This window comes from Rana temporaria, chromosome 1 (assembly GCF_905171775.1).
Source record: "Rana temporaria chromosome 1, aRanTem1.1, whole genome shotgun sequence".
NCBI lineage: Eukaryota > Metazoa > Chordata > Amphibia > Anura > Ranidae > Rana > Rana temporaria.
Genome location: NC_053489.1, coordinates 73,198,644 through 73,220,583, shown reverse-complemented (window position 1 = coordinate 73,220,583; position 21,940 = coordinate 73,198,644). Strand labels below are relative to the sequence as shown.

Genomic DNA, 21,940 nt, shown 5'->3' with positions numbered 1-21,940 from the left:
GTCTTAATTAAGACCCCCAAATTGGATTTAACAGTAGGTAAAGTTGATCCAGGGTAAATCCGATTGCCTCTCGGGGGATCAGGAAGGAATTTTTTCCCCTGCTGTAGCAAATTGGATCATGCTCTGCTGGGGTTTTTTGCCTTACTCTGGATCAACTGTGGGTATGGAGTTGGGTGTATAGGATTTTACTGTGTTTTTTATTTTGTTTTTTTATTTTTTTGTGGTTGAACTGGATGGACTTGTGTCTTTTTTCAACCTGACTAACTATGTAACTATGTAACTATGTAGGTTCCTCAAAAACTGGCCAGGGTCAATAAATAGTAATAACACCTTAAAGAATATCTGCCATCTACAAAGTTCAGGCAGCCATTTAGTCTGCTTAACCAAAGTTCTAGAGCATGCAAATAATGAATGTGAGCATTTATTTCGACCATGATATGCATTAGTTTAAGGTTAAAATTAATTATCATACACCTAAAGGAGACTATTTATGAAAACACTGCTGTGTGAATGCCTTAAGCATTTGTACAGCCCTCAAGATTAATCACCATATTACGTATAATATGTTTATTTGCTATGATTGTCATAGTAGCCATAATGCAGCATTCTCCTGATTGAAGTATTTCAGGAGAATACCGCATCATTGCCATTAGATTCATGACAGCTGTGCAAATGCTTAAAGTAGAACTACAGGCATCATTCCATCCAACTTTACTATACCGGTTTTGGGAATGTTCGAAAATCTCAGTATATTTTGGGATCAAATACTGAGATACATTTTTGGAATTGTATCAGTACTTATTCCCAAAAACACGACAACTTGCCTATTTGGCTACATAGAAAAAACTGACGTATCTGAAACACCTTGCAACTATTACATCCCTGAGTGGGCTATATTATGCCTTTTAGCTGCATATAGAATCACACACATAGGTTGAACTTGATGGACTTGTGTATTTTTTCAACCTCACCTACTATGTAACTATATGTAACTATATGTAACTATGTAAAGCGATACTAAAAACTATCATCTACTCCACCAACGATAACAACAGTCAAAAATGATCTAAAGGTTCTGTTGTATCTCGAAAGGTTAGACACGGTAGTCCAATCCCTTGGCCTAACCAGTCGTTTAACAAGATGAAAACTTTTTATATAGAGCAATGGACGGGTCGGTTTCGGGTGCCGACATTGCAGGCTCCCTGGACAGATATGTGTCCTGATACAAAACCTTTTGCCTTTACAACCACTTTAAATACCCTCCCAGCAACCAACATCAGGTGGAGACTGATTACTCGAAGCTACTGAATGCTAGGAACCAACCACTGGTGGACACTGGAACTACAACCCCCTGCCCAGGGAACCCCAGTTCCACCAGCAGCTGAACTAGGTTCTAACAAAAAAAAATGATCCCCCCATCACATTCAGTGGGCAGTACTGCCCACTGAACATGACCCATTCTACTGGATGGTGCCATGCTACAACCACCCCAGAACCACATACAACGCATTTGCTTGCAGTGTGGTGGTATGAATTAATAGGGGTTAAAATAGGCAGTGAGGAGGTACCAAGGCTTTTTACATCTCTTTGAGTCAGTGATGGAAATATATTTCTTGAACTGTTCATGTCCCACCTCTTTCTTCCAATACCTTTGAGTAAGTCCTATGACAAAATAACATTGAAGACACCTCTTTTTACTCCTATATCTGGTCTGCAGAACTGGGGACTCAAGTCAGCAGATTTTATTAGTCAGTTTTACTCTTAAACACATTGTTAACCATCACTTTAACTTTTGTAAGTTCTGTATCATTATGTTTTAATCCTTATATTTTATATTATACCCTTATTATATTTATCAGATGTCTATAATTTCTGTAACACATTTTTTTCTCTAGGCTGTATAAATAAGTATGCATTAGACTTGATTACTATACATCGCACATAAGAACACTTGTTTTGGACATATCCAATCAGTGCTTTATGCTTATGACATCATCAAATTATAATATTGCTCCCAGGTTATGTTTGAACATACCTATTATGGGATATTATAACAGGTTGGGAAAAGATTGGGATAGCAGAGGCCATTTAGTAAACTTATATTTAAACAAAATCATTGTGTGCTCTGTGTTTATTATATTAAAGGGGTTGTAAAGGTAAAAAAAAAAATCCCTAACTAGCTTCCTTTACCTTAGTGCAGTCCTCCTTCACTTACCTCATCCTTCCATTTTGCTTTTAAAAGTCCTTATTTATTCTGAGAAATCCTCACTTCCTGTTCTTCTGTCTGTAACTACACACAGTAATGCAAGGCTTTCTCCCTGGTGTGGAGAAAGCTTCTTGAGGGAGGAGGGGGCGAGCAGGAGAGTCAGGATGCCCTCTACTTTGCAGATAGAGAAAGGAGCTGTGTGTTAGTGGGTGTCCTGACTATCCTGCTCTCCCTCCTCGAGAGGCTTTCTCCACACCAGGGAGAAAGCCTTGCATTACTGTGTGGAGTTACAGACAGAAGAACAGGAAGTGAGGATTTCTCAGAAGAAATAAGGACATTTAAAAGCAAAATGGAAGGATGAGGTAAGTGAAGGAGGACTGCACCAAGGTGAAAGAAGCTATTTAGGGATTTTTTTTTACCTTTACAACCCCTTTAATTAGTATAGGGTTTCAGCTAAATCTGGCACTGAACTAATAATATAATCTTTTTTTTATTTTGAAGCATACATGTGTTTTGAAGCATACATACATATCAAAAGTGAATAGACTATTTTAAATGGAACATATAGGCTTATATTTTTGTATATACATTTTATACTGTATATGGCTTTTTTTCAGTGGGAATGTAGTGGTATGCAGTTTCTGCACCCCTGGCATGGGGTGATTGGGCATGCTGGAGAGTCGATTCAAGCTCGTTGCTGAAGGATCAATTATTTCGGGAGGGGTGAAGTATTGCTGGGGATTCTATTGTTGCTAGGGGAAGGTGGATTGGGGGGATTGTAACCAGTGCACTACAGTACCATCATATGACTGGCGTGGCGGTGATCAGCGACACTGACTCAGTATGTTAAAAAATAAATAATTTTTACATACTTATATCAGAGTACTTCGGTGTCATAATAACATTGAACTACTCTGTGGCTTGTGATCAGGAATGTATTTTTTTTTACACTTTTCTGGTACAGTGATGATCACTGTCTTGAATGGGTGTGATCTGTTATTGGATACAGGTAAGCACATGGTACAGGGTGCTGTGATTGGTCCAGGTACCATGTAATAGCTGTGGCCCAATCACAGCATAGAAAACACAGCTTTCATGAATCAATTAATTCATAACAGCTTTGTTGACATTATGATCTCATAGTGTGCATGTGGTAAGTGATGTACGGGAACGTCACTTAGTGGTCAGCAACTGGTTAACCTGTTAAGGATTGCCCCTCCTGCGGGAAATCACGTACCTATACATGATTTTGTGCCCTGGGTCTGGGGCGCACGCTGCCAACAACCAGCTCCCACTGTGACTGGACACAGCAGAAGCCAATCAGCGTGTCCGGCAGATACAATGTCCACCGGGACATGCCAATCATTCTCAGGAGAGGCAAAACAGTGGTCTGCTTATGTAAACAAGGCAGGCTGCAGTTATGTCAGAGGGGAAGATGAAGATCTTGTTTTCCTTCACAGGAACAAAGATCTCTATCTTCCCCCAGTCAAAGGATCCCTCACACAGTTACAAAGCACTCCCTAAGAGCACATTTAACCATTTGATTGCCCCTGATTTTAACCCCTTTCCTGCCAGTGGCGCTAGATCTATTCAAGGACAGATTGCGCCCAATGTCATTGATCCCCCTAAAAGGGTTACTTTTTTTCAAGACTGTAAAGCTTTGTTTCCCTGCCATAGGTGTAAGGTGTGTTTACACAATACCAGTGGTAGACGTAAGAGCGAGACTTTTCAGTCTATGGTCACCCTACAGGTATATCAGATTAAACATTTCACTACGTGCGCCACGCAATATGTTGTGTACCTTCTAACTTGCCCTTGCAAGAAACAATATATCGGGTGCACTATTAGAACTTTCACGGTTTGGGTTAGTGAACACATAGCTAACATTAAATTGGGTAAGACCAATCATAGTGTTCCCCGTCACTATTTACAGTAATCGACCAATGTGTCCCTCACTGGAGAGGTGAGTCCCGTATAAGGGGGGTGTCCCGTCTGGAAACTTATTGGATCCACAAACTACGTACATACCAACCTTTTGGTATGAACGTAGAATGGGACATCAACTCTTTCATTAACAAGGCTTAACCACTAATATGTTATCTTAGTGGCCTATGTGTCCCTGTATTTGTCGCCTTTTTTGGGAATATTAGCCACCCCCGTGGATTCATGTGTATCTTTGTTTTTCCTTTATCTATTTTTGATCCCATGATTTTAGGTTGACTTTTCTTGCTCCAATGTTTTTGGTAGATCTGTGTGGGATTTATTTTCCTTTTTATAGATTTACAGCCATATTTTTAGATTTATTGGATGGTGCAGTGCTATCTGTTATCCTCAAGATGGCGCAGCTTTATCCCAGTCTATATGGGTATGTGCAGTGCCTTGTATTTTCCTTAGATGGCGCTGCCCTGTCCCAATATGGACTATACGTGTTTTAGCTTATTGCTATGACCACGTTCTCCATCTGATATGTCCTTACGTTTACCGCCGCCTATTGTGTGACGTTTCTGACGCCAATGCGTCATGACGTCACACCGAGGCATTGTTTTTTTGCTTTGTTGTGTGCACGGTCAGGCACGCTGCAATCCATCGCTGTGCCCCTTTGCTGCGCTGCGTTCCATTTCCATGCTCCACGTGACTATGGCGTCGTTTTACGTTGTTACGTCACTTGTGCGGCGCAGATGCGTGTTTCTGCACTACACACCGGCCGGTCGTTGTCCCCAATAGCGGGAATTCGACATATGTGTTTGTGCAGCAGGCCTATGTCCGTTGGCAGCTGGAATGTGGGGTGGATGGTGGGTGGTATGTGTGCCTGTGGGAGAGTACCCTGTGATGTCGCCCCCTTCACCTCATTGGCTTGATTATTAAGACTGCAATATGGGTTTTTATTGGCTATTCTGGTCAGATGTATCCGATCAATGTTGCAGGACGGGTGGACATGTGGGTGTGTAACACCATGTGCCTTAACCCCTCCTCTGTTGGTATGTTCTTCTTTTGGCGGTCTTTTTAATCTATATCATTGGTTATATGGAGATTACTACCAGGTCATGGGCCAGTGATGTGGTCGACCTAGGATGTGGTTTACACATATTGCAATGTGATTGGTCTGTGATTGGAGGCTGTGAGTCCTACACGTCATGTGACTGACTCTCCTCCAATCACAGACCCATACTGTGTAACTCACCTGATTGGTTCGTTATCCAGTCTAATTAGGAGTATTTTATTATATATGTATGGCAATATGGGGGAGCAGGTAGATGCCCCAGTTGAAGTCCCTTAGGACGAAATGCGTAGGGCTTGGTACGCCTACTCCTCATATTGCTTTTATTCTTCTTTTATACATTTTCATGATCACTTCTATGTCATTATTGTGTTGGTATTATTCCAATAAAACCTTATCATTTTTGATCTGCACCATTTGGAGCATTTTTTCTTTTTTCCTTGCATGATCTGCTGGATTAAGTTCTAAGCTTCACCATCGTGCTCCTTTACCCTTATGGGGATGTTTCCTTCCATCACGGCACATCAGCTTGAAGTGAGGGTTCATCCTCTCTTCCCCTTTGGGTTCACCCTTGTTTGATCCAGATTGATCCATACCCACTGAGAGGTTCCAGTCAAGGATTATTGGGTTACACCCAGGTCAAGTGTGTGGTCTTCATCACCCAGCCTCCTGACCAGTCAAGTTGATCCTGCCAGGGATAGTCCATGCTTTCACGATCTGCTGTCGCTGACAGGCAGATCCTGTGGATCCGGTAAGAGTATTTCACCTGCTTTACATGGTTGGGAAGAATGTTCTGTCCATGATGATCGATGTGGCTACATGTTTTTCAGCATCCTGCATATCCATTGATGGACTTCCATTTTCACATTAATATTTATTTATTTTTGTTTTCCTCACTCCACATATATTTTTACACCATTTATCTGTGTTTCCAGTCACCTTATGTGACATTGAGTGTGCATTATTAGCGCTACATATTTTTTCTTATCACTTGCTCAATTTTTGTCACATTGTTGTGTAGCAGCTCACTATCCATTTGTTGAGATTAGCGCAATTCTCTTTTTTCCTTTTCATAGTTTGTAGATGTTACAACTTTTGTGTAAACCAATCAATATGCGCTTATTGGGATTTTTTCTACCAAACATATGTAGCAGAATACATATTGGCCTAAATTGATGAAGAAATTTGATTTATTTGGATATGTTTTATAACATAAATTAAACAGTATTGTTTTTTTTTTGTTTTTTTCAAAATTGCGGTATTTTTTTGTTTTTAGCTGTCTCGCAAAAAATGGCCTGATCAAGGGGCAGTAAACCTTCCGGGTGAAGTGGTTAATCAAATCTGGCATGATTGTGTACATAGAGATGGTAGCTTCAAAAAAGCAGATGCTACAGAAAGATACAATAGTAACATATTGTTACTTTTGTATCATTCTGTTCATTCATCTGTAGATTGTTCATTCATATGATCTGTGTGAATTGAGGAATCTGTTCAATTTATATTGCTTCACAGTTTACATAAAGCAAAGTGTTGAAAGAATTTACTGCATCATGGTAGTTCAGATTTTTTGAGCAGGTTTAGGCCTACTACACAGGAACATAAGTGATTAACAAGTAACTTGTTTCAAATATCTATGCATTGTGGCGAATCAAAAATAATCTTACCAGTTTCCCTCAGAATTTTTAAATTGCTGAATGGCATAACCAAACTGTACATCTTTTGGACCAGAAAGTACTTTGTTACTGGAAAGACCGACATTGTATGACATGCAGAATTTCAGCAGAATGCCTGCAAGAAAAGATGAAATATTGAAGAGAATATATTGTGTAAAAAAACATCTACTGTGTTCCATATGCAGTTTTTGGATGTCAGGCCCCGTACACACGACAGAGTTTCTCGGCAGAATTCACCGAGAAATTCGGTCAAAACCCGGATTCTGCCGAGAAACTCTGTCGTCTGTACAGTTTTGGCTCGATGGAGCCGCCGAGGAGCTCGACAAAAAAAATAGAGAACATGTTCTCTATTTTCTCGTTGTTCTATGGGAGAAGGCGGCCCGCCGAGCTCCTCGGCGGCCCGCCGAGCTCCTCGGCGGCTTCATCCCAGAACTCGACGAGGAACTCGACGTGCTTGGCACGTCGAGTTCCTCGGCCGTGTGTACGGGGCCTCATGGTTGTGTATCCAAGGATGCTGCTCCTTCCTCGGACCATCAAAAGCTTTTCTGACAAACGTAACCTTGGCCATGAGCAACATTTCATGATTATAGGAATTATGTGGTTATATACAGTATGGTTGTCCAGAAGACTGATGAAAACTACCCATGTACGTTAGACCTAAATGAAATTAAGTACAGTAGCTGCAACCAGGGCTTTTGTTTCCTCAAAGAATAGGAGCAGGTACTTCCTCCTTCCGATTCGCCACTTGCCTCCGTTCCTTACCCACCTCCAAGCCCTGTCCCATGGTTCCACCCCTTTGGTTCCCCTTTTAGAGAATACAGACCCAATTACAGTAAAACCTTGGTTTGAGAGTAACTTGGTTTGAGAGCGTTTTGCAAGACAAGCAAAATGTTTTATTAACCCTTTCACGCCGAGCGTACGCATATATGCGTCCTCGGCTTTCAGGGGTTGTACCGGGATGATGCCTGCAGCCGCAGGCATCATCCCGGTACCGTTGTTTAGAGCGGGCGATCGGCTTTCCAAACATAACAACCGATGCGGCTAAAAGCCGCTCGGTTGTTATGCCGGAGGAGCGGGAGGGGACATCCCCCCCCTCCCGCCGCCTCTCGCCGCTCTGACCGGGCCTCCCGTCCCACCGGGAGACCCGATCCACGATCCGGCGCCTCCAGCGTCTCGGCGCGCTCTGAAACAAAGCCGTAAACGGCTTTGATTCAGTGTGCGCATTGAAACCACGGAAGCGGCGTCATGACGTCACTTCCGGGTTTCTCGGCTGCCAATGGCGCCGGATTTAAAAAAGTACACAGTATTCAGAATCGCCGTTTTCGGCGATCTGAATACTTTGAAGTGCAAAGGAGGGCTCGGAGGTCTTTTAGACCCCGATCCCTCCATAAAGAGTACCTGTCACGACCTATTGCTGTCACAAGGGATGTTTACATTCCTTGTGACAGCAATAAAAGTGATCAAAATGTAAAAAAAAAAAAAAAAAAAATGTAATATTAGAAAAAATAAATAAATAAATAAGAAAACAAAAAAAAAAAATTTTTTAAAGCGCCCCCCTCCCCGCGAGCTTGCGCAGCAAAGAAAGCGCATACGGAAGTCGCGCCCGCATATGAAAACGGTGTTCAAATAACACATGTGAGGTATCGCCGCGATCGTAAGAGCGAGAGCAATAATTATAGCACTAGGCCTACTCTGTAACTCTAACCTGGTAACCGTAAAAAAAGTTTAAAGCGTCGCCTATGGAGATTTTTAGTTACCGTAGTTTGTCGCCATTCCACGAGTGCGTGCAATTATAAAGCGTGTCATGCTTGGTATCTATTTACTCGGCATAACATCATCTTTCACATTATGCAAAAAAATTGGGCTAATTTTACTTTTTCATTTTTTTAAAATTCATGAAAGTAAATTTTTCCCAAAAAGTTGTGTTTAAAACACCGCCGCACAAATACCGTATGACATAAAATATTGCAACAATCGCCATTTTATTCTCTAGATTCTCTGCTAAAAATATATATATAATGTTTGGGGGTTCTAAGTAATTTTCTAGCCAAAAATATGGATTTTAACTTGTAAACACCAAATGTCATACATAGGCATAGGCATGAAAGGGTTAAATTTTGCCTTGGTATACAAGCGATGTCTTGATATAAGAGTAGCGTCATGTCACAATTGAGTATAAAAAAGAAGAGAGGAGCCTCTAAGTGTAGCAATATGGTTACATTTAATGAAGGTTCAACATTTAGCAATGTATTGCTACACTTAGAGGTGCCTCTCTTCTCTTTTATACCCTGTAAAAAAAAATGCTTTGATATACAAGTGCTTTGGATTACAAGTATGTTTCTAGAACGAATTATGCTCGCAAACCAAGGTTTTACTGTATAATTGCAGTACTAAGTAATCTATATGGAATTAGTTAATGATAACAATAAACTCTGTAAAATAGATCCCCATCAGCCAGCAACAATAAACCCCTGGCACCTCTTGCCATTGCATACCTGCTGAAGGTACCAGAACTGCATTCCCCCACGTTCCTGCTGAAAAAATGCCCTAACTGTAACTTAAAATGGGCGCAACTGCATGTGTTTTCATCATTGGCTTTAACAACACAATTGTATTGTGGATAATGTGGAGAAGGGTAAAATCATCATCAGGGTCGCATGGCATTTTGGAGATTCCCCATCACTTCCTGTTATGGTGACCAAAACAGGCAGCAAGGGGTATTTTTCCAAAAGGGAAAAAGACAGTACTAAAAAGTTTAAACTCTTCCAGTACTATCCAAGCTAGATTCAACTTGATCATATGTGGCTTTTGGCTTAATATGCTACATAGCTGATGGGTTCTGGGTTCCACCTAGGACATGATACTCCATTGTGAAAGCCTGAGGAGTGGTGCGCTGTTAGGGTGGTAAAAAAAAGTTATGCTAGCTGCATCTTTGAGGCGCTCTAGGAGCGGTGTATACAATGCTCCTAAAGCGCCCCTGCCCATTGAATCAATGGGCAGCGCCGCTAAACCACCAGCAAAGCGCTGCTGCAGCGGCGCTTTGCCGGCGGTTTTAACCCTTTTTCGCCCACTAGCTGACGCTCCCAGCGCCCCAATGTGAAAGTAGCCTGAGACAGAGTGAGGAATTAGAACACCTGTCAGCTTTTATTGCTGTCTGTGCCCCCATTAGGGAGATTCACCCTCCCTATTTGTCCTGTTTACCGATATCATCAAAAGTGAAAGTAAAAGAAAACCACAAATTTTGCGCTGAAACCGGAAACAATAATAGAGAGGAAATCTTCCAATAAGGACACTAGCTCTGGTGACAACTAGGGATTTCATCACTTTGTAGAAATGTCCTCTCACTTCCTGTTTTGGCTATGGGACAGGAAGTGAAGATACATTTCCCCTATGATACACAGATGGTAAAAAAGTTTACATGGCACCAGAACCTGCAAACAGACCAAAAGTTTGTGTGAACTTTAGAACCCTGTTAAAGTCTATCGAACGTTTGAAATCTAAAGTGCTAATTTTAAAGGCTAATATGCAAATTATTGTCATAAAAAGTGTTTGGTGTTTTAAAAACGGCCGTTTTTTCGGGAGCAGTGGGCCAGATTCACAGACACTTACGTTGCGCGTTATCTGATTTACGTTACACCGCCGCAAGTTTACAGCGTAAGTGCCTGATTCACAAAGCACTTACCTGTAAACTTGCGGCGGTGTAACGTAAATGCGATCGGCGCAAGCCCGCCTAATTCAAATGGGGCGGGCACCCTTTAAATTAGGCGCGTTCCCGCGCCGAATGTTCTGCGCATGCTCCGTGTTCAAATTTCCCGACGTGCTTTGCGCATAATTACGGCGCCCCGATGTTTTTTTTTAACTGCGACGTGCGTAACGGCGTTTCGTATTCCCGGACGTCTTACGCAAAAAAAAAATTCGAAATTCGACGCGGGAACGACGGCCATACTTTAACATGGCTTATCTAAAGATAAGCCATGTTAAAGCAGGTGTAACTTTGTGACAGGAAAAACCGACTAGCGGCGACGTACGGGATTGCGACGAACGCGCAGAACTTCGTGGATCGCCGTAACTAGTCATTTGCATATTCTACGCCGACCGCAATGGCCTCGCCACCTAGCGGCCGGCATAGAATTGCATCCTAAGATCCGACAGTGTAAGTCAATTACACCTGTCGGATCTTGGGGCTATCTATGCGGAACTGATTCTATGAATCAGCCGCATAGTTAGGACGGGCGGATCACAGAGATACGACGGCGTATCAGGAGATACTCCGTCGTATCTCTTTTGTGAATCTGGCCCAGTATTTTTAATCATGCTTAAAGTGAAACAATAAAAGTGAAATATTCCGTACCTAGGGGGTATGTATAGTATGCCTGTGAAGTAGCGTGTGTTTCCCGTGCTTAGAACTGTCCCTGCACAAAGTGTAATTTCTGAAGGAAAAAAAGTAATTTAAAATCACAGCTTGCTATGGGAGCACTCAAGCTGAGTCACAGCTCCCTGTGTCCATTCAGACATGGACCCCCGACCCGGCCCGCCCCTCTCTCCCCTGATTGGCTAGCTGACTTTGATTGACAGCAACGGCAGCCATAGAATGCATCAAGATTAAAAAAAAACTTCTGCCTTTATAACCACATTAATGAGATTTCACTGCACTTCTTAGCCCTGGGACTGCAGGAAAATAAATGAGGGGAGGCGTTGTCACTAGAACAGGAGACCACAGACAGTCACAGTATGCTGTCAGAGATTCTAACCCTTATATCATTGAAGGAAGCTGCTGAAGTGTGGACAGGCCTTTTGGTCTATAATCAACAGAAAATCACACATCCCAATAAAACAGAATAAATATAAACAATTTCATACTTCAGTATTTATAGTTTTCTGGCCTGCATACTCTCTGTATGTTCGTATGGCGTGCAACAGTGAATAACATCCTGACTCATTATGTTATGTCTATACTTCTATACTGAACTAAACAACCACGCAACATCCGGCTTCCTAGTAAACAGACGGTTTGGTTCATAGATTATGCAATATTTGTATCCAGACTAGTTAACCATTTACAACATTCCACAGGGTTCAAGACACAGGATATTAGTCACAATGATGCCATACATTGAGGACTCGCTCACATCACTTCAGCTCAGCTAATCTGCAAACATCAACGCAGGTTCCACACCAGAACAAACAAACAATTGTTTTCTATGTGCTGCCTTAAGGCGGGCTACAGTGCATTGTGTAAAGCTGCCCATAGATCAGCAGAATGGCACGGCTGCGCAAAGCAACGTACCTGTACATTCCTTTGAATTTGCCACCGTGCGGCCACTCGTGCCCCTGCCGATGTCCACTGGGTGCCTGTGATCGTCTCACGAGAGGTAGAACAAGGCATTTCCCTGTTCTGCTAGCGACAGGACAGTGATCTACTGCTCCCTGTTATAGGGAGCAGTGATCACTGTTGTGTCACTAGTAGCCCAGCCCCCCTACAGTTAGAATCACTCCCTAGGACACACTTAAAGGGGTTGTAAAGGTACAATTGTTTCCCCTAAATAGCTTCCTTCACTTACCTCATCCTTCGATTTTGCTTTTAAATGTCCTTATTTCTTCTGAGAAATCCTCTCTTCCTGTTCTTCTGTCTGTAACTCCACACAGTAATGCGAGGCTTTCTCCCTGGTGTATAGTGTCGTGCTCGCCCCCTCCCTTGGACTACAGGAGAGTCAGGACGCCCACTAACACACAGCACCTTTCTCTATCTGCAACGTAGAGAGTGTCCTGACTCTCCTGTAGTTCAAGGGAGGGGGCGAGTACGACACTCCACACCAGGGAGAAAGCTTTGCATTACTGTGTGGAGTTACAGACAGAAGAACAGGAAGTGAGGATTTCTCAGAAGAAATAAGGACATTTAAAAGCAAAATCGAAGGATGAGGTAGGTGAAGGAGGACTGCACTAAGGTAAAGGAAGCTATTTAGGAAAAATTGTACCTTTACAAACCTTTTAACTCCTTCACCCCCCTAGTGTTTAACCCCTTCCCTGCCAGTGTAATTTACACAGTAATCAGTGCATTTTTATAGCATTTTATATTGTATAAATAACAATGGTCGCAAAATAGTGTCAAAAGTGTCCAATGTGTCCGCCATAATGTCGCAGTCCAAAAAAACAAAACGCAGATCGCCGCCATTACCAGTAAAAATAATAATAATAATAATAATAATAATAAAAATGCCATAAACTATCCCCTATTTTGTTCCCAAACAAAATATCCTTTATATATTTTAAATTCCCCACAATTAGAGCCTTCATTTGGTGGTATTTGATCACCTCTGCAGATTTTTATTTTTTGTACTATAAACAAAAAAAGAACGTAAATTTTGAAAAAATAAATATATGTTTTACTTTTTACTATAATAAATATCCCCAAAAAATTAAAAAAAATTTCTTCATCAGTTTAGGCCGATATATATATTCTTCTACATATTTTTAGTAAAAAAAAAATCGCAAGCTTATAATGATTTGTGCAAAAGTTATAGCGTCTACAAAATAAGGATTAGATTTATGGCATTTTTACAATTTTTTTTTTTTACTAGTAATGGCGGTGATCTGCGATATTTAGCGGGACGCCAACATTGCAGCAGACAGATCGGACACTTTTGACACTATTTTTGGGACCATTGACATTTATACAGCGATCATTGCATCTGTCTCTTCAGACTCTTCAACAGATCTGTCTATTCTCCCATGTCAGAATGGGATCTGTGGGCCAGATTCACAAAAGGGATACGACAGCGTTTCTCCTGATACGCCGTCGTATCCCTGTTTCTATCTATGCGACTGATTCATAGAATCAGTTACGCATAGATATCCCTAAGATCCGACAGGTGTAATAGTTTAACACTTTTGGATCTTAGGATGCAGTACCGCGGCCGCCGCTGGGGGGAGTTTGCGTCGTAAACCAGCGTCGGGTATGCAAATTAGGAGTTACGGCGATCCACAAAGCTTTTTCCCGACGTTACGTCGCCGCGAGTGTTAGTTTGCCGTCGCAAAGATAGGGCACCTTTTACAAAGTGGAAAATTACTCCACCATGTAAAAGTATACCCGTCTTTCCCGCGTCGCTTTTGAATTTTTTTTAAATGTTTTCTTTTTCCCGGCGCAAGTCTTTTTTTCACGTCGCGATTCACAAAACGTTGGCGCGTCGTAATTTCGCGCAAAGCACGTTGGGAAATTTGCGTCGGGAGCATGCGCAGTACGTCCAGCACGGGAGCGCGCCTAATTTAAATGGTACCCGCCCCATTTGAATTGGCCCGCCTTGCGCCGGACGGATTTACGATACATCGCCGCAAATTTCCAGGTAAGTGCTTTGTGGATCGGCACTTAGACAGAAAATTTGCGGCGGTGTAACGTTACGCTGCGCCCGGGCTACGTGAATCTGGCCCTGTGTGTTTACATACACACAGATCCCCTTTCTGGCTCTTGTGCCCGCGAACCCGGGTGGCCGGCGGACATGCACATCAGGTCCCCCGCCGTACAGCGGGTGTGTCTGCTATCGCCCTTAAAGGTGTGGAAGAACACCTGCAGCGATTTGCGGGATCGCGCCGTCCTGACGGCAAGTGGTTAACCCCCTAAATGCTGCACTACTGTATTCCCCCTCTAACAGGAAGGCAGATCACAGCAACAAAATCAAAGGAATTCGGAGATTTGGAGAAGGCTGAGAGCAATCGAAAGGTGAAGACTGAGAGCAAAAGAGAGTATTTTTTTGGTCTTAAAGTATAAACAAAAGTCCGAGTAGAGAGGAATTAGAAATTCTGTCAGGTTTATTTACAATCTGTGCTCCTGTTAAAGATTTTCACCCTCTCTGAGGAGTATCATTTTTACTGCTATCAACAAAATTGAAAATGAAAGAAAATGCCAAATTTTGGGTTGTTCCCAAAACAGACAACAGAGGGGTGGATCATTCAATGATGACGCTGGTGACAACCAGAAATTCTCTAACTTTGGAAGGATTTGTTCTCACTTCCTGTTTTCACTATGGGAGAGGAAGTGAAGAGAAATCTCCTCAATAGGACACAGGTGGCAAAAAAAACAAAAACGGACAGGGATTATAATAAAAAAAAAATGCCTTTAGTTTTACTTTAAGAAAACACACATGAATAAGGAGGAAGCAAACAATGAAGAAGGAGGAAGCAGACAATGAAGAATGAGTAGAAGATTTGTGGACATGTCCTCAATGTGTGCTGTATGCTGTTTTCACTTTCCAATCCGTGAATGATGTCTATGCTACAGAACAGCCGGTAAATGTGTAACTACAGTAGTAATGTGTCAAACATGATACACACTTCCTGCGTCCTTCATGAGACGGGCATGTTCTATGAATCACATTCTGTATTTACTTTGTAACGGCTATTAACTATCTGCAGACAACTTTCAAGTGTGCTTATTTCGTTTTTTTTGTGTTGAAATTTTGCAAAAAGGTGTATCATCAGCCCCATGATGTCATTTAATGTTTGTCTTTTTATTTGGGGGCATTTCTTTAACTCCTCCATTGAAGGTTGGTGACGGTGTTCAACAGAAAGCCATTTGTTGCATCAGTTCACCACTCCTAGTGATTAATCACTAATGATTTTAGTAGTGTGGACAAGCTGATAAAAATCACCCATGTAGCTGAAGCCATAGACATACCTTATATATAACTATAATTATTATCTGTATTTGCTGTTTAGCAGTAATCTATATTTGAGTTTAACCACTTAAGACCCAGACCTTTATGCAGGTAAAGGACCTGGCCAGTTTTTGCGATTCGGCATTGCGTCGCTTTAACTGTCGTGCGACGTGGCTCCCAAACAAAATTGGCGTCCTTTTTTTCCCATAAATAGAGCTTTCTTTTGGTGGTATTTGATCACCTCTGCGGTTTTTATTTTTTGCGCTATAAACAAAAATAGAGTGACAATTTTGTAAAAAATTCAATATTTTTTACTTTTTGCTATAATAAATATCCCCCAAAAAGATATAAAAAAACTATTTTTTTCCTCAGTTTAGGCCGATACGTATTCTACTACCTATTTTTGGTAAAAAAAAATCGCAATAAGTGTTTATCGATTGGTTTGCGCAAAATTTATAGCGTTTACAAAATAGGAGATAGTTTTATTGCATTTTTATTCATTTTTTATTTTTTACTACTAATGGCGGTGATCAGCGATTTTTTTCGTGACTGTGACATTATGGCGGACACATCAGACAATTTTGACACATTTTTGGGACCATTGTAATTTTTACAGCAAAAAATGCTATAAAAATGCATTGTTTACTGTGAAAATGACAGTGCAGTTTAGGAGTTAACCACTAGGGGGCGCTGTAGGGGTTATGTGTGATCTCATATGTTTTTCTAACTGTAGGGGGGAGGGGCTGGACATGTGATGTCATTGATCGTGTTTCCCTATATTAGGGAACACACGATCAATGAAGCTGCCACTGTGAAGAATGGGGACTGATCGCGGGACTCCGGCGGCGATCGGGTCCACGGGTCATGTGGCCGTGGAGCTTTCGAACTGCGCCGCGCTCCCGCGACCAACGGCTGGGCACTTAAAGAGGACTTACAGGTACGTGCTTGTGCCCAGCCATGCCGTTCTGCCGACGTATATCTGCAGGAGGCGGTCCTTAAGTGGTTAAAATCATTCATGGATTTGGAAATTTGTGAATGTGAGATTAAATATTTATTGGATGCAAAGCATTGTGGAAGTTTTATTAGAGTAAAGTTATTCTCACTCTTGTCTTGGCCCTCATAATTTATTGGTATAATACCCGGGGTATGCCACCATATCCTAAAAGAACTACACGTATTGATCAGCGTATAAAACGCACAGGAGTATAACTCGCACCTTCATTTTAAGACGGAAGATTCAGGATTTATTTTTTTAAATAAACAACTTTAATTTAAAATAAGGGTCAGTGCCCATCAATGTAGCCTGATTAGTGCCTATCTGCAGCCTCCCCATCTCCCATCAATGCAGCCTGAACAGTGCAGGAAATCACAGAGCCGTCATCTCCTGTTTACTCGGCTCTCATTCAACTCTCAGCCGGCAGTCACACACACAGTCCCACCTCCGCTATTGGCATTGGACCAGCTCCTGTGATAGACAGAACACTGGTCCAATTCCGGTGGCGGAGACGGGACCGTTTATGTGACGTGAGAGCCGAGTAAACAGGAGATGACGGCTCTGTGAATTCCGGCGGCGCTCGTCCCTCTCTGAGGTACACTATCGGCGTATAACACGCACCTGTGATTTTCCCCCTTTTTTCAGTGTGTATTATAAACCAATAAATACGTTAATTTTGAGAAATCTCGGAAAACTCAAAGTAACGGGACTTTAAAGGTGGGTGGTCTCTCAAAGAAACACTTATACAAGCAAATTTAAAACGGCTTTATTAGGTTAAAATGTAATTGGATGAATACAATAGAAATGCAAATAGCTTGATAAACCCAGATTGATCATTGAGAAATGCAAATATGATGGAAAGTGCAAAATGGGGTCCCCCAGTGTTCTGTCCTGGACCAAACCTATTTAAATTATTTGTAAACGACTTGGAGGATGGGATAAACAGCTCAATCTCTGTATTTGCGGACTATACTAAGCTAAGCAGGGCAAAAACTTCTCTGCAGGATGTAGAAACTTTGCAAGAAGTTCTGAACAAATTAACGGGATGGGCAACTAACTACATGGCAAATGAGGTTTAATGTAGAAAAATGGAAAATAATGCATTTGGTGGTAAAAACATGAATGCAATCTACTCACTGGGGGGGGGGGGGGGACGGACCTATGAGGGGAATCTAGGATGGAAAAGGACCTGGGGGTCCTAGTAGATGACAGGTCAGCGAATGCATGCAATGCCAAACTGCTGCAAGCAAAACAAAAAGAATATCAGCATGCATTAAAAAGGGGATTAACTCCAGAGATAAAACAATAATTCTCCCACCCTACAAGACTCTGGTCCGGTCACACTTGGAGTATGCTGTCCAGTTCTGGGCACCAGTCCTCTGGAAGGATGTGCTGAAACTGGAGAGAGTCCATAGAAGGGCAAAAAAACTAATAAAGGGACTGGATCACATTAGTTATGAGGAAAAGTTATGAGCACTGAACTTGCTCTCTCTGGAAAGGAAACGCTGGAGAGGGGATTGAATTTCAATGTACAAATACAATACGGATGACCCCACAATAGGGATAAAACTTTTCAGCGAAAGGGAATTAATTAAGACATGCCACCATTTACTAAAACTAGAAGAAAAGCGGTTTAATCTTAAACTGCGTAGAGGGTTCTTTACTTTAAGAGCGGTTAGGATGTGGAATTCCCTTCCACAGGCAGTGGTCTCAGCGGGGGGCATCGATAATTTAAAAAAACAATTAGATAAGCACCTGAACAACCACAACATACAGGGATATATAATGTAATACTGACATAAAATCACACACATAGGTTAGACGTGATGGACTTGTGTCTTTTTTCAACCTCGCCTATATGTAACTATAAGAGTCCACCATTTGTGAATGTTGGTGCCAAATACTGTAAAACATGATCTTTATTCGGTTCAATGAAGTGTTGGTGCAGATAAATAAAAGATAATACATCAAGGAAGCCCCAATGCGTCTTGCCCACAGGGGGCTTCCCCAGGGGAATTGTGGGGTTTATGTTCTATAAATCCCCATCTATAGCATTTCAGAAATATGCTAGCCCAATTATAAATTGCAAATCTACAGTGAAACCGTCCACGTCAGAATGGTCCACTCACTTTAGACAGTAACTCTGGAAAACATCTTCAATAACTGCCACATAAGGTCCAGGTTCCAAGGGCCTCAGTTGTATCATGCATGCCCAGGCTCAAAATCCAAAATGTAAGGAACCACTCCTATTCCCCCCAGAACCTCTGTCCTTTACTGCCCAGAACCTCTGTCCCAAGGTAGCATGGACCGAGCAAAATAACTAATTTGACTTTGTCTTTTAGGCTTGGTTCACAACTTTAGGATGCATAAATGTGCACACATTAACATGAATTAGCATGCGGTGTGTTAAGGCAGATCTTTCATTTTGAATGTTCAAACATCACCAACATTGCACCAGACAATTTTTTTAGGAATGGACAGTACTGTGTCTTCTCTTGTTGTGGTGCCCTGCAGCATTTTTGTATTGCCTGAAAGTTTATCCCTAAGCAAACCCCTCTTTTTTTTTTGGGGGGGGGGGGGTGATAGAGTGGAAGTTTCCATTGGGAAGGGTCAACCTTGAATTTGTACTGGTAACCATTGTCCCCAGAACAAGAGATAAGGGTAAGTCTCCAGTAGGGTTACCTGTTTTGGGGACAGCTGACTGGGGGGGGGGGGGTGCCCTCAATTTGGAAAATTTCCTCCAACTTCCTGCATCTTTGGCACAGGAAGTGAAGTGAAATTTCCCCAATGGTAAAAATAACCCGGCGAGGGGTTTAACTTCCCTACTAAAAAGGGTTGCTATATATATATATATATATATATATATATATATATATATATACAGTATAGACACTTTTATACACTGAGGTGCCATTCAAAATGAACAGCGCCACAACGCATCACTGTGCAAAGTGCGTTACCACAATATTCAGACCCTGTTCTTAGTGAAAAGAGTTCTTTATTTGGCTGAAACCATCCACAACATGGAAATCCCATGACAAATGTATTTCAGAGGTAGACTACAGCTAGGTCATATCCACGTTTACCACCTGTATCAAATCTAACAAACATGGATCACACAAGAGTTTTTAAAACTTTTACTTGCATTGATACATGTCCCCTGGGGCAAGACCTGGGTCCCCAATCACTTTTTAGGACAATAACTTGCATATTAGCCTTTAAAATTAGCACTTTAGATTTCAAATGTTTGAGTCCCATAGACTTCAATGGGGTTCTAAAGTTCACACAAACTTTTGGTCTGTTCGCAGGTTCTGGTGCGAACCGAACGTGGGGGTGTTCGGCTCATCCCTAGCCTGGGATCAAAAGTCCCATTTCTGTCTTTGCAGATGACACCAAGCTATTCAGGGGAATAACGTCCTTATAGAATGTCTCCAATTTACAAGCCGACCTCAATGCTCTGTCTAATTGGGCAACTACCGTATTTTTCGCTCCATAAGACACACTTTTTCCCCCTAAAAAAACGGGGGGAAATGTGTGTGCGTCTTATGGAGCGAATACTGACCAGGAGAGCCGCTAAAAGGGGATCGTTTCGGCGGCGGAACAATGCCCTATGCATCCCTCTGCCCCAGCTAAATCCTGTTTCTCCGCTGCCTTCAGCTGGTACAGGGAGAGAAACAAAAGGGTATTGTTCTTTATTTAACCCCCACAGGATCGTCATTGATATGTAAATGCAAATTAAGGTCACACCTCTGCATGCCGCTAACCTAGAAGGTGTGAACAGCATACAGGTGAGTATAGGGGGCATGTAAAGGGGATCAAAGAGGCGGGTTTGAAGTGCAGAGGAGGTAAGCAGAGGTGTGCAGAGTTCAATGGGAAGGAGGGGTTGGATTGCAGAGGTTAGCAGAGTAGGGGTTTGGGGGATAGAGGTTAGCAGATGAGTTAGAGGGGCAATGTTGTACTGAGAGGGAGATAAAAATGCAGAGATTAGTAGAGAGATGGGGGGGGGGGGTTACTGTAAATTCACCATTTACATCACTGGTCAGTGTACATGTCTCAATATGCAAACACTCCTGTTGTGTTAAGGTCATGTAAATGTCCCAGTTACATTGGGGATCAGTGTAGGGTGCCCCCTTACATTGGTTGTCAGTGTAGAAATATTATTCTGTTACATTTTATAAAATATTTTAGTACACCATTTCGTTCACCATATTTCCCTCCTCTAAAATTTAGGTGAGTCTTATGGAGCGAAAAATACGATAAGTGGCAAATGAGGTTTAATGTAGATAAATGTAAAGTTATGCACTTGGGGGCTAAGAATATGCATGCATCATACATACTAGGGGGAATAGAACTGGGAGAATCAATGGTGGAGAAGGATCTGGGGGTTTTAGTAGATCATAAGCTCAATAATGGCAAGCAATGCCAAGCTGTGGTTTCCAAAGCGAGCAAAACCCTTTATTATTTGTAAGAGAGGTATGGACTCCAGAGAGAGATATATAATTTCCCCCATGTACAAATCATTAGTAAGACCTCATCTAGAATATGCAGTTCAGTTTTGGGCACCAGTTCTCAAAAATGATATTGGGGAACTGGAGAAAGTACAGAGAAGGGCAAACAAATTAAGAAGAGGCTTGGTGGGCGCAGGAATGGGGGCAGTGAAAATACTTGCTGATCAGCCACTGCCGGTGGTATTAATATGACAACAACAGCAATTGTATTCACGTGGATTTAGGTGCACACTGTGCAGAGGACACAGTACACCACGTGAAAATACTTGCAGAATGATCCCCTGCCTGTGGTATTAATATGAGCAGATCCCTGCCTGTAGGAATTAATATGAGAACACCAGCAAATCTATTGACATAGCTTTAGGTGCACACTGTGCAGAGGACACAGCACACCACGTGAAAATACTTGCAGAATGATCCCCTGCCTGTGGTATTAATATGAGCAGATCCCTGCCTGTAGGAATTAATATCAGAACACAAGCAAATCTTTTGACGTAGCTTTAGGTGCACACTGTGCAGAGGACACAGCACACCACGTGAAAATACTTGCAGAATGATCCCCTGCCTGTGGTATTAATATGAGAAGATCACTGCCTGTAGGAATTAATAGGAGAACACCAGCAAATCTATTGACGTAGCTTTAGGTGCACACTGTGCAGAGGATGCAGATAGTACACCAAGTGAAAATACTGCAGCTAGGACAATCACCTGCCTGCCTGTCAGTATATTAGGAAGAGCGTATCTAGCTAAACTCAATACAGTGTATAAATATATATATATATATACACAACACCTGGGATGCATATATATCCTCTATCTGACTAGCCTGCCTGTCTGCCTCTTCTAACTCCAAAAAATGACACACTCTCTCTCTCTCTCTGTCTCTCTCTGTAAACCACCAACACACTACACA

General features: G+C 42.0%; 1 protein-coding gene across 1 annotated transcript in view; it reads right to left on the bottom strand.

Annotated features, from left to right (window-relative positions):
- Positions 1-21,940, bottom strand: part of ITGA2 (integrin subunit alpha 2) — a 232,354-nt gene that overhangs the window by 137,467 nt on the left and 72,947 nt on the right. The window contains exon 2 of the mRNA XM_040339318.1: positions 6,869-6,992. Within this exon, the coding sequence (XP_040195252.1) occupies positions 6,869-6,992 (124 nt within the window). The remainder of the gene's footprint in view (positions 1-6,868; positions 6,993-21,940) is intronic.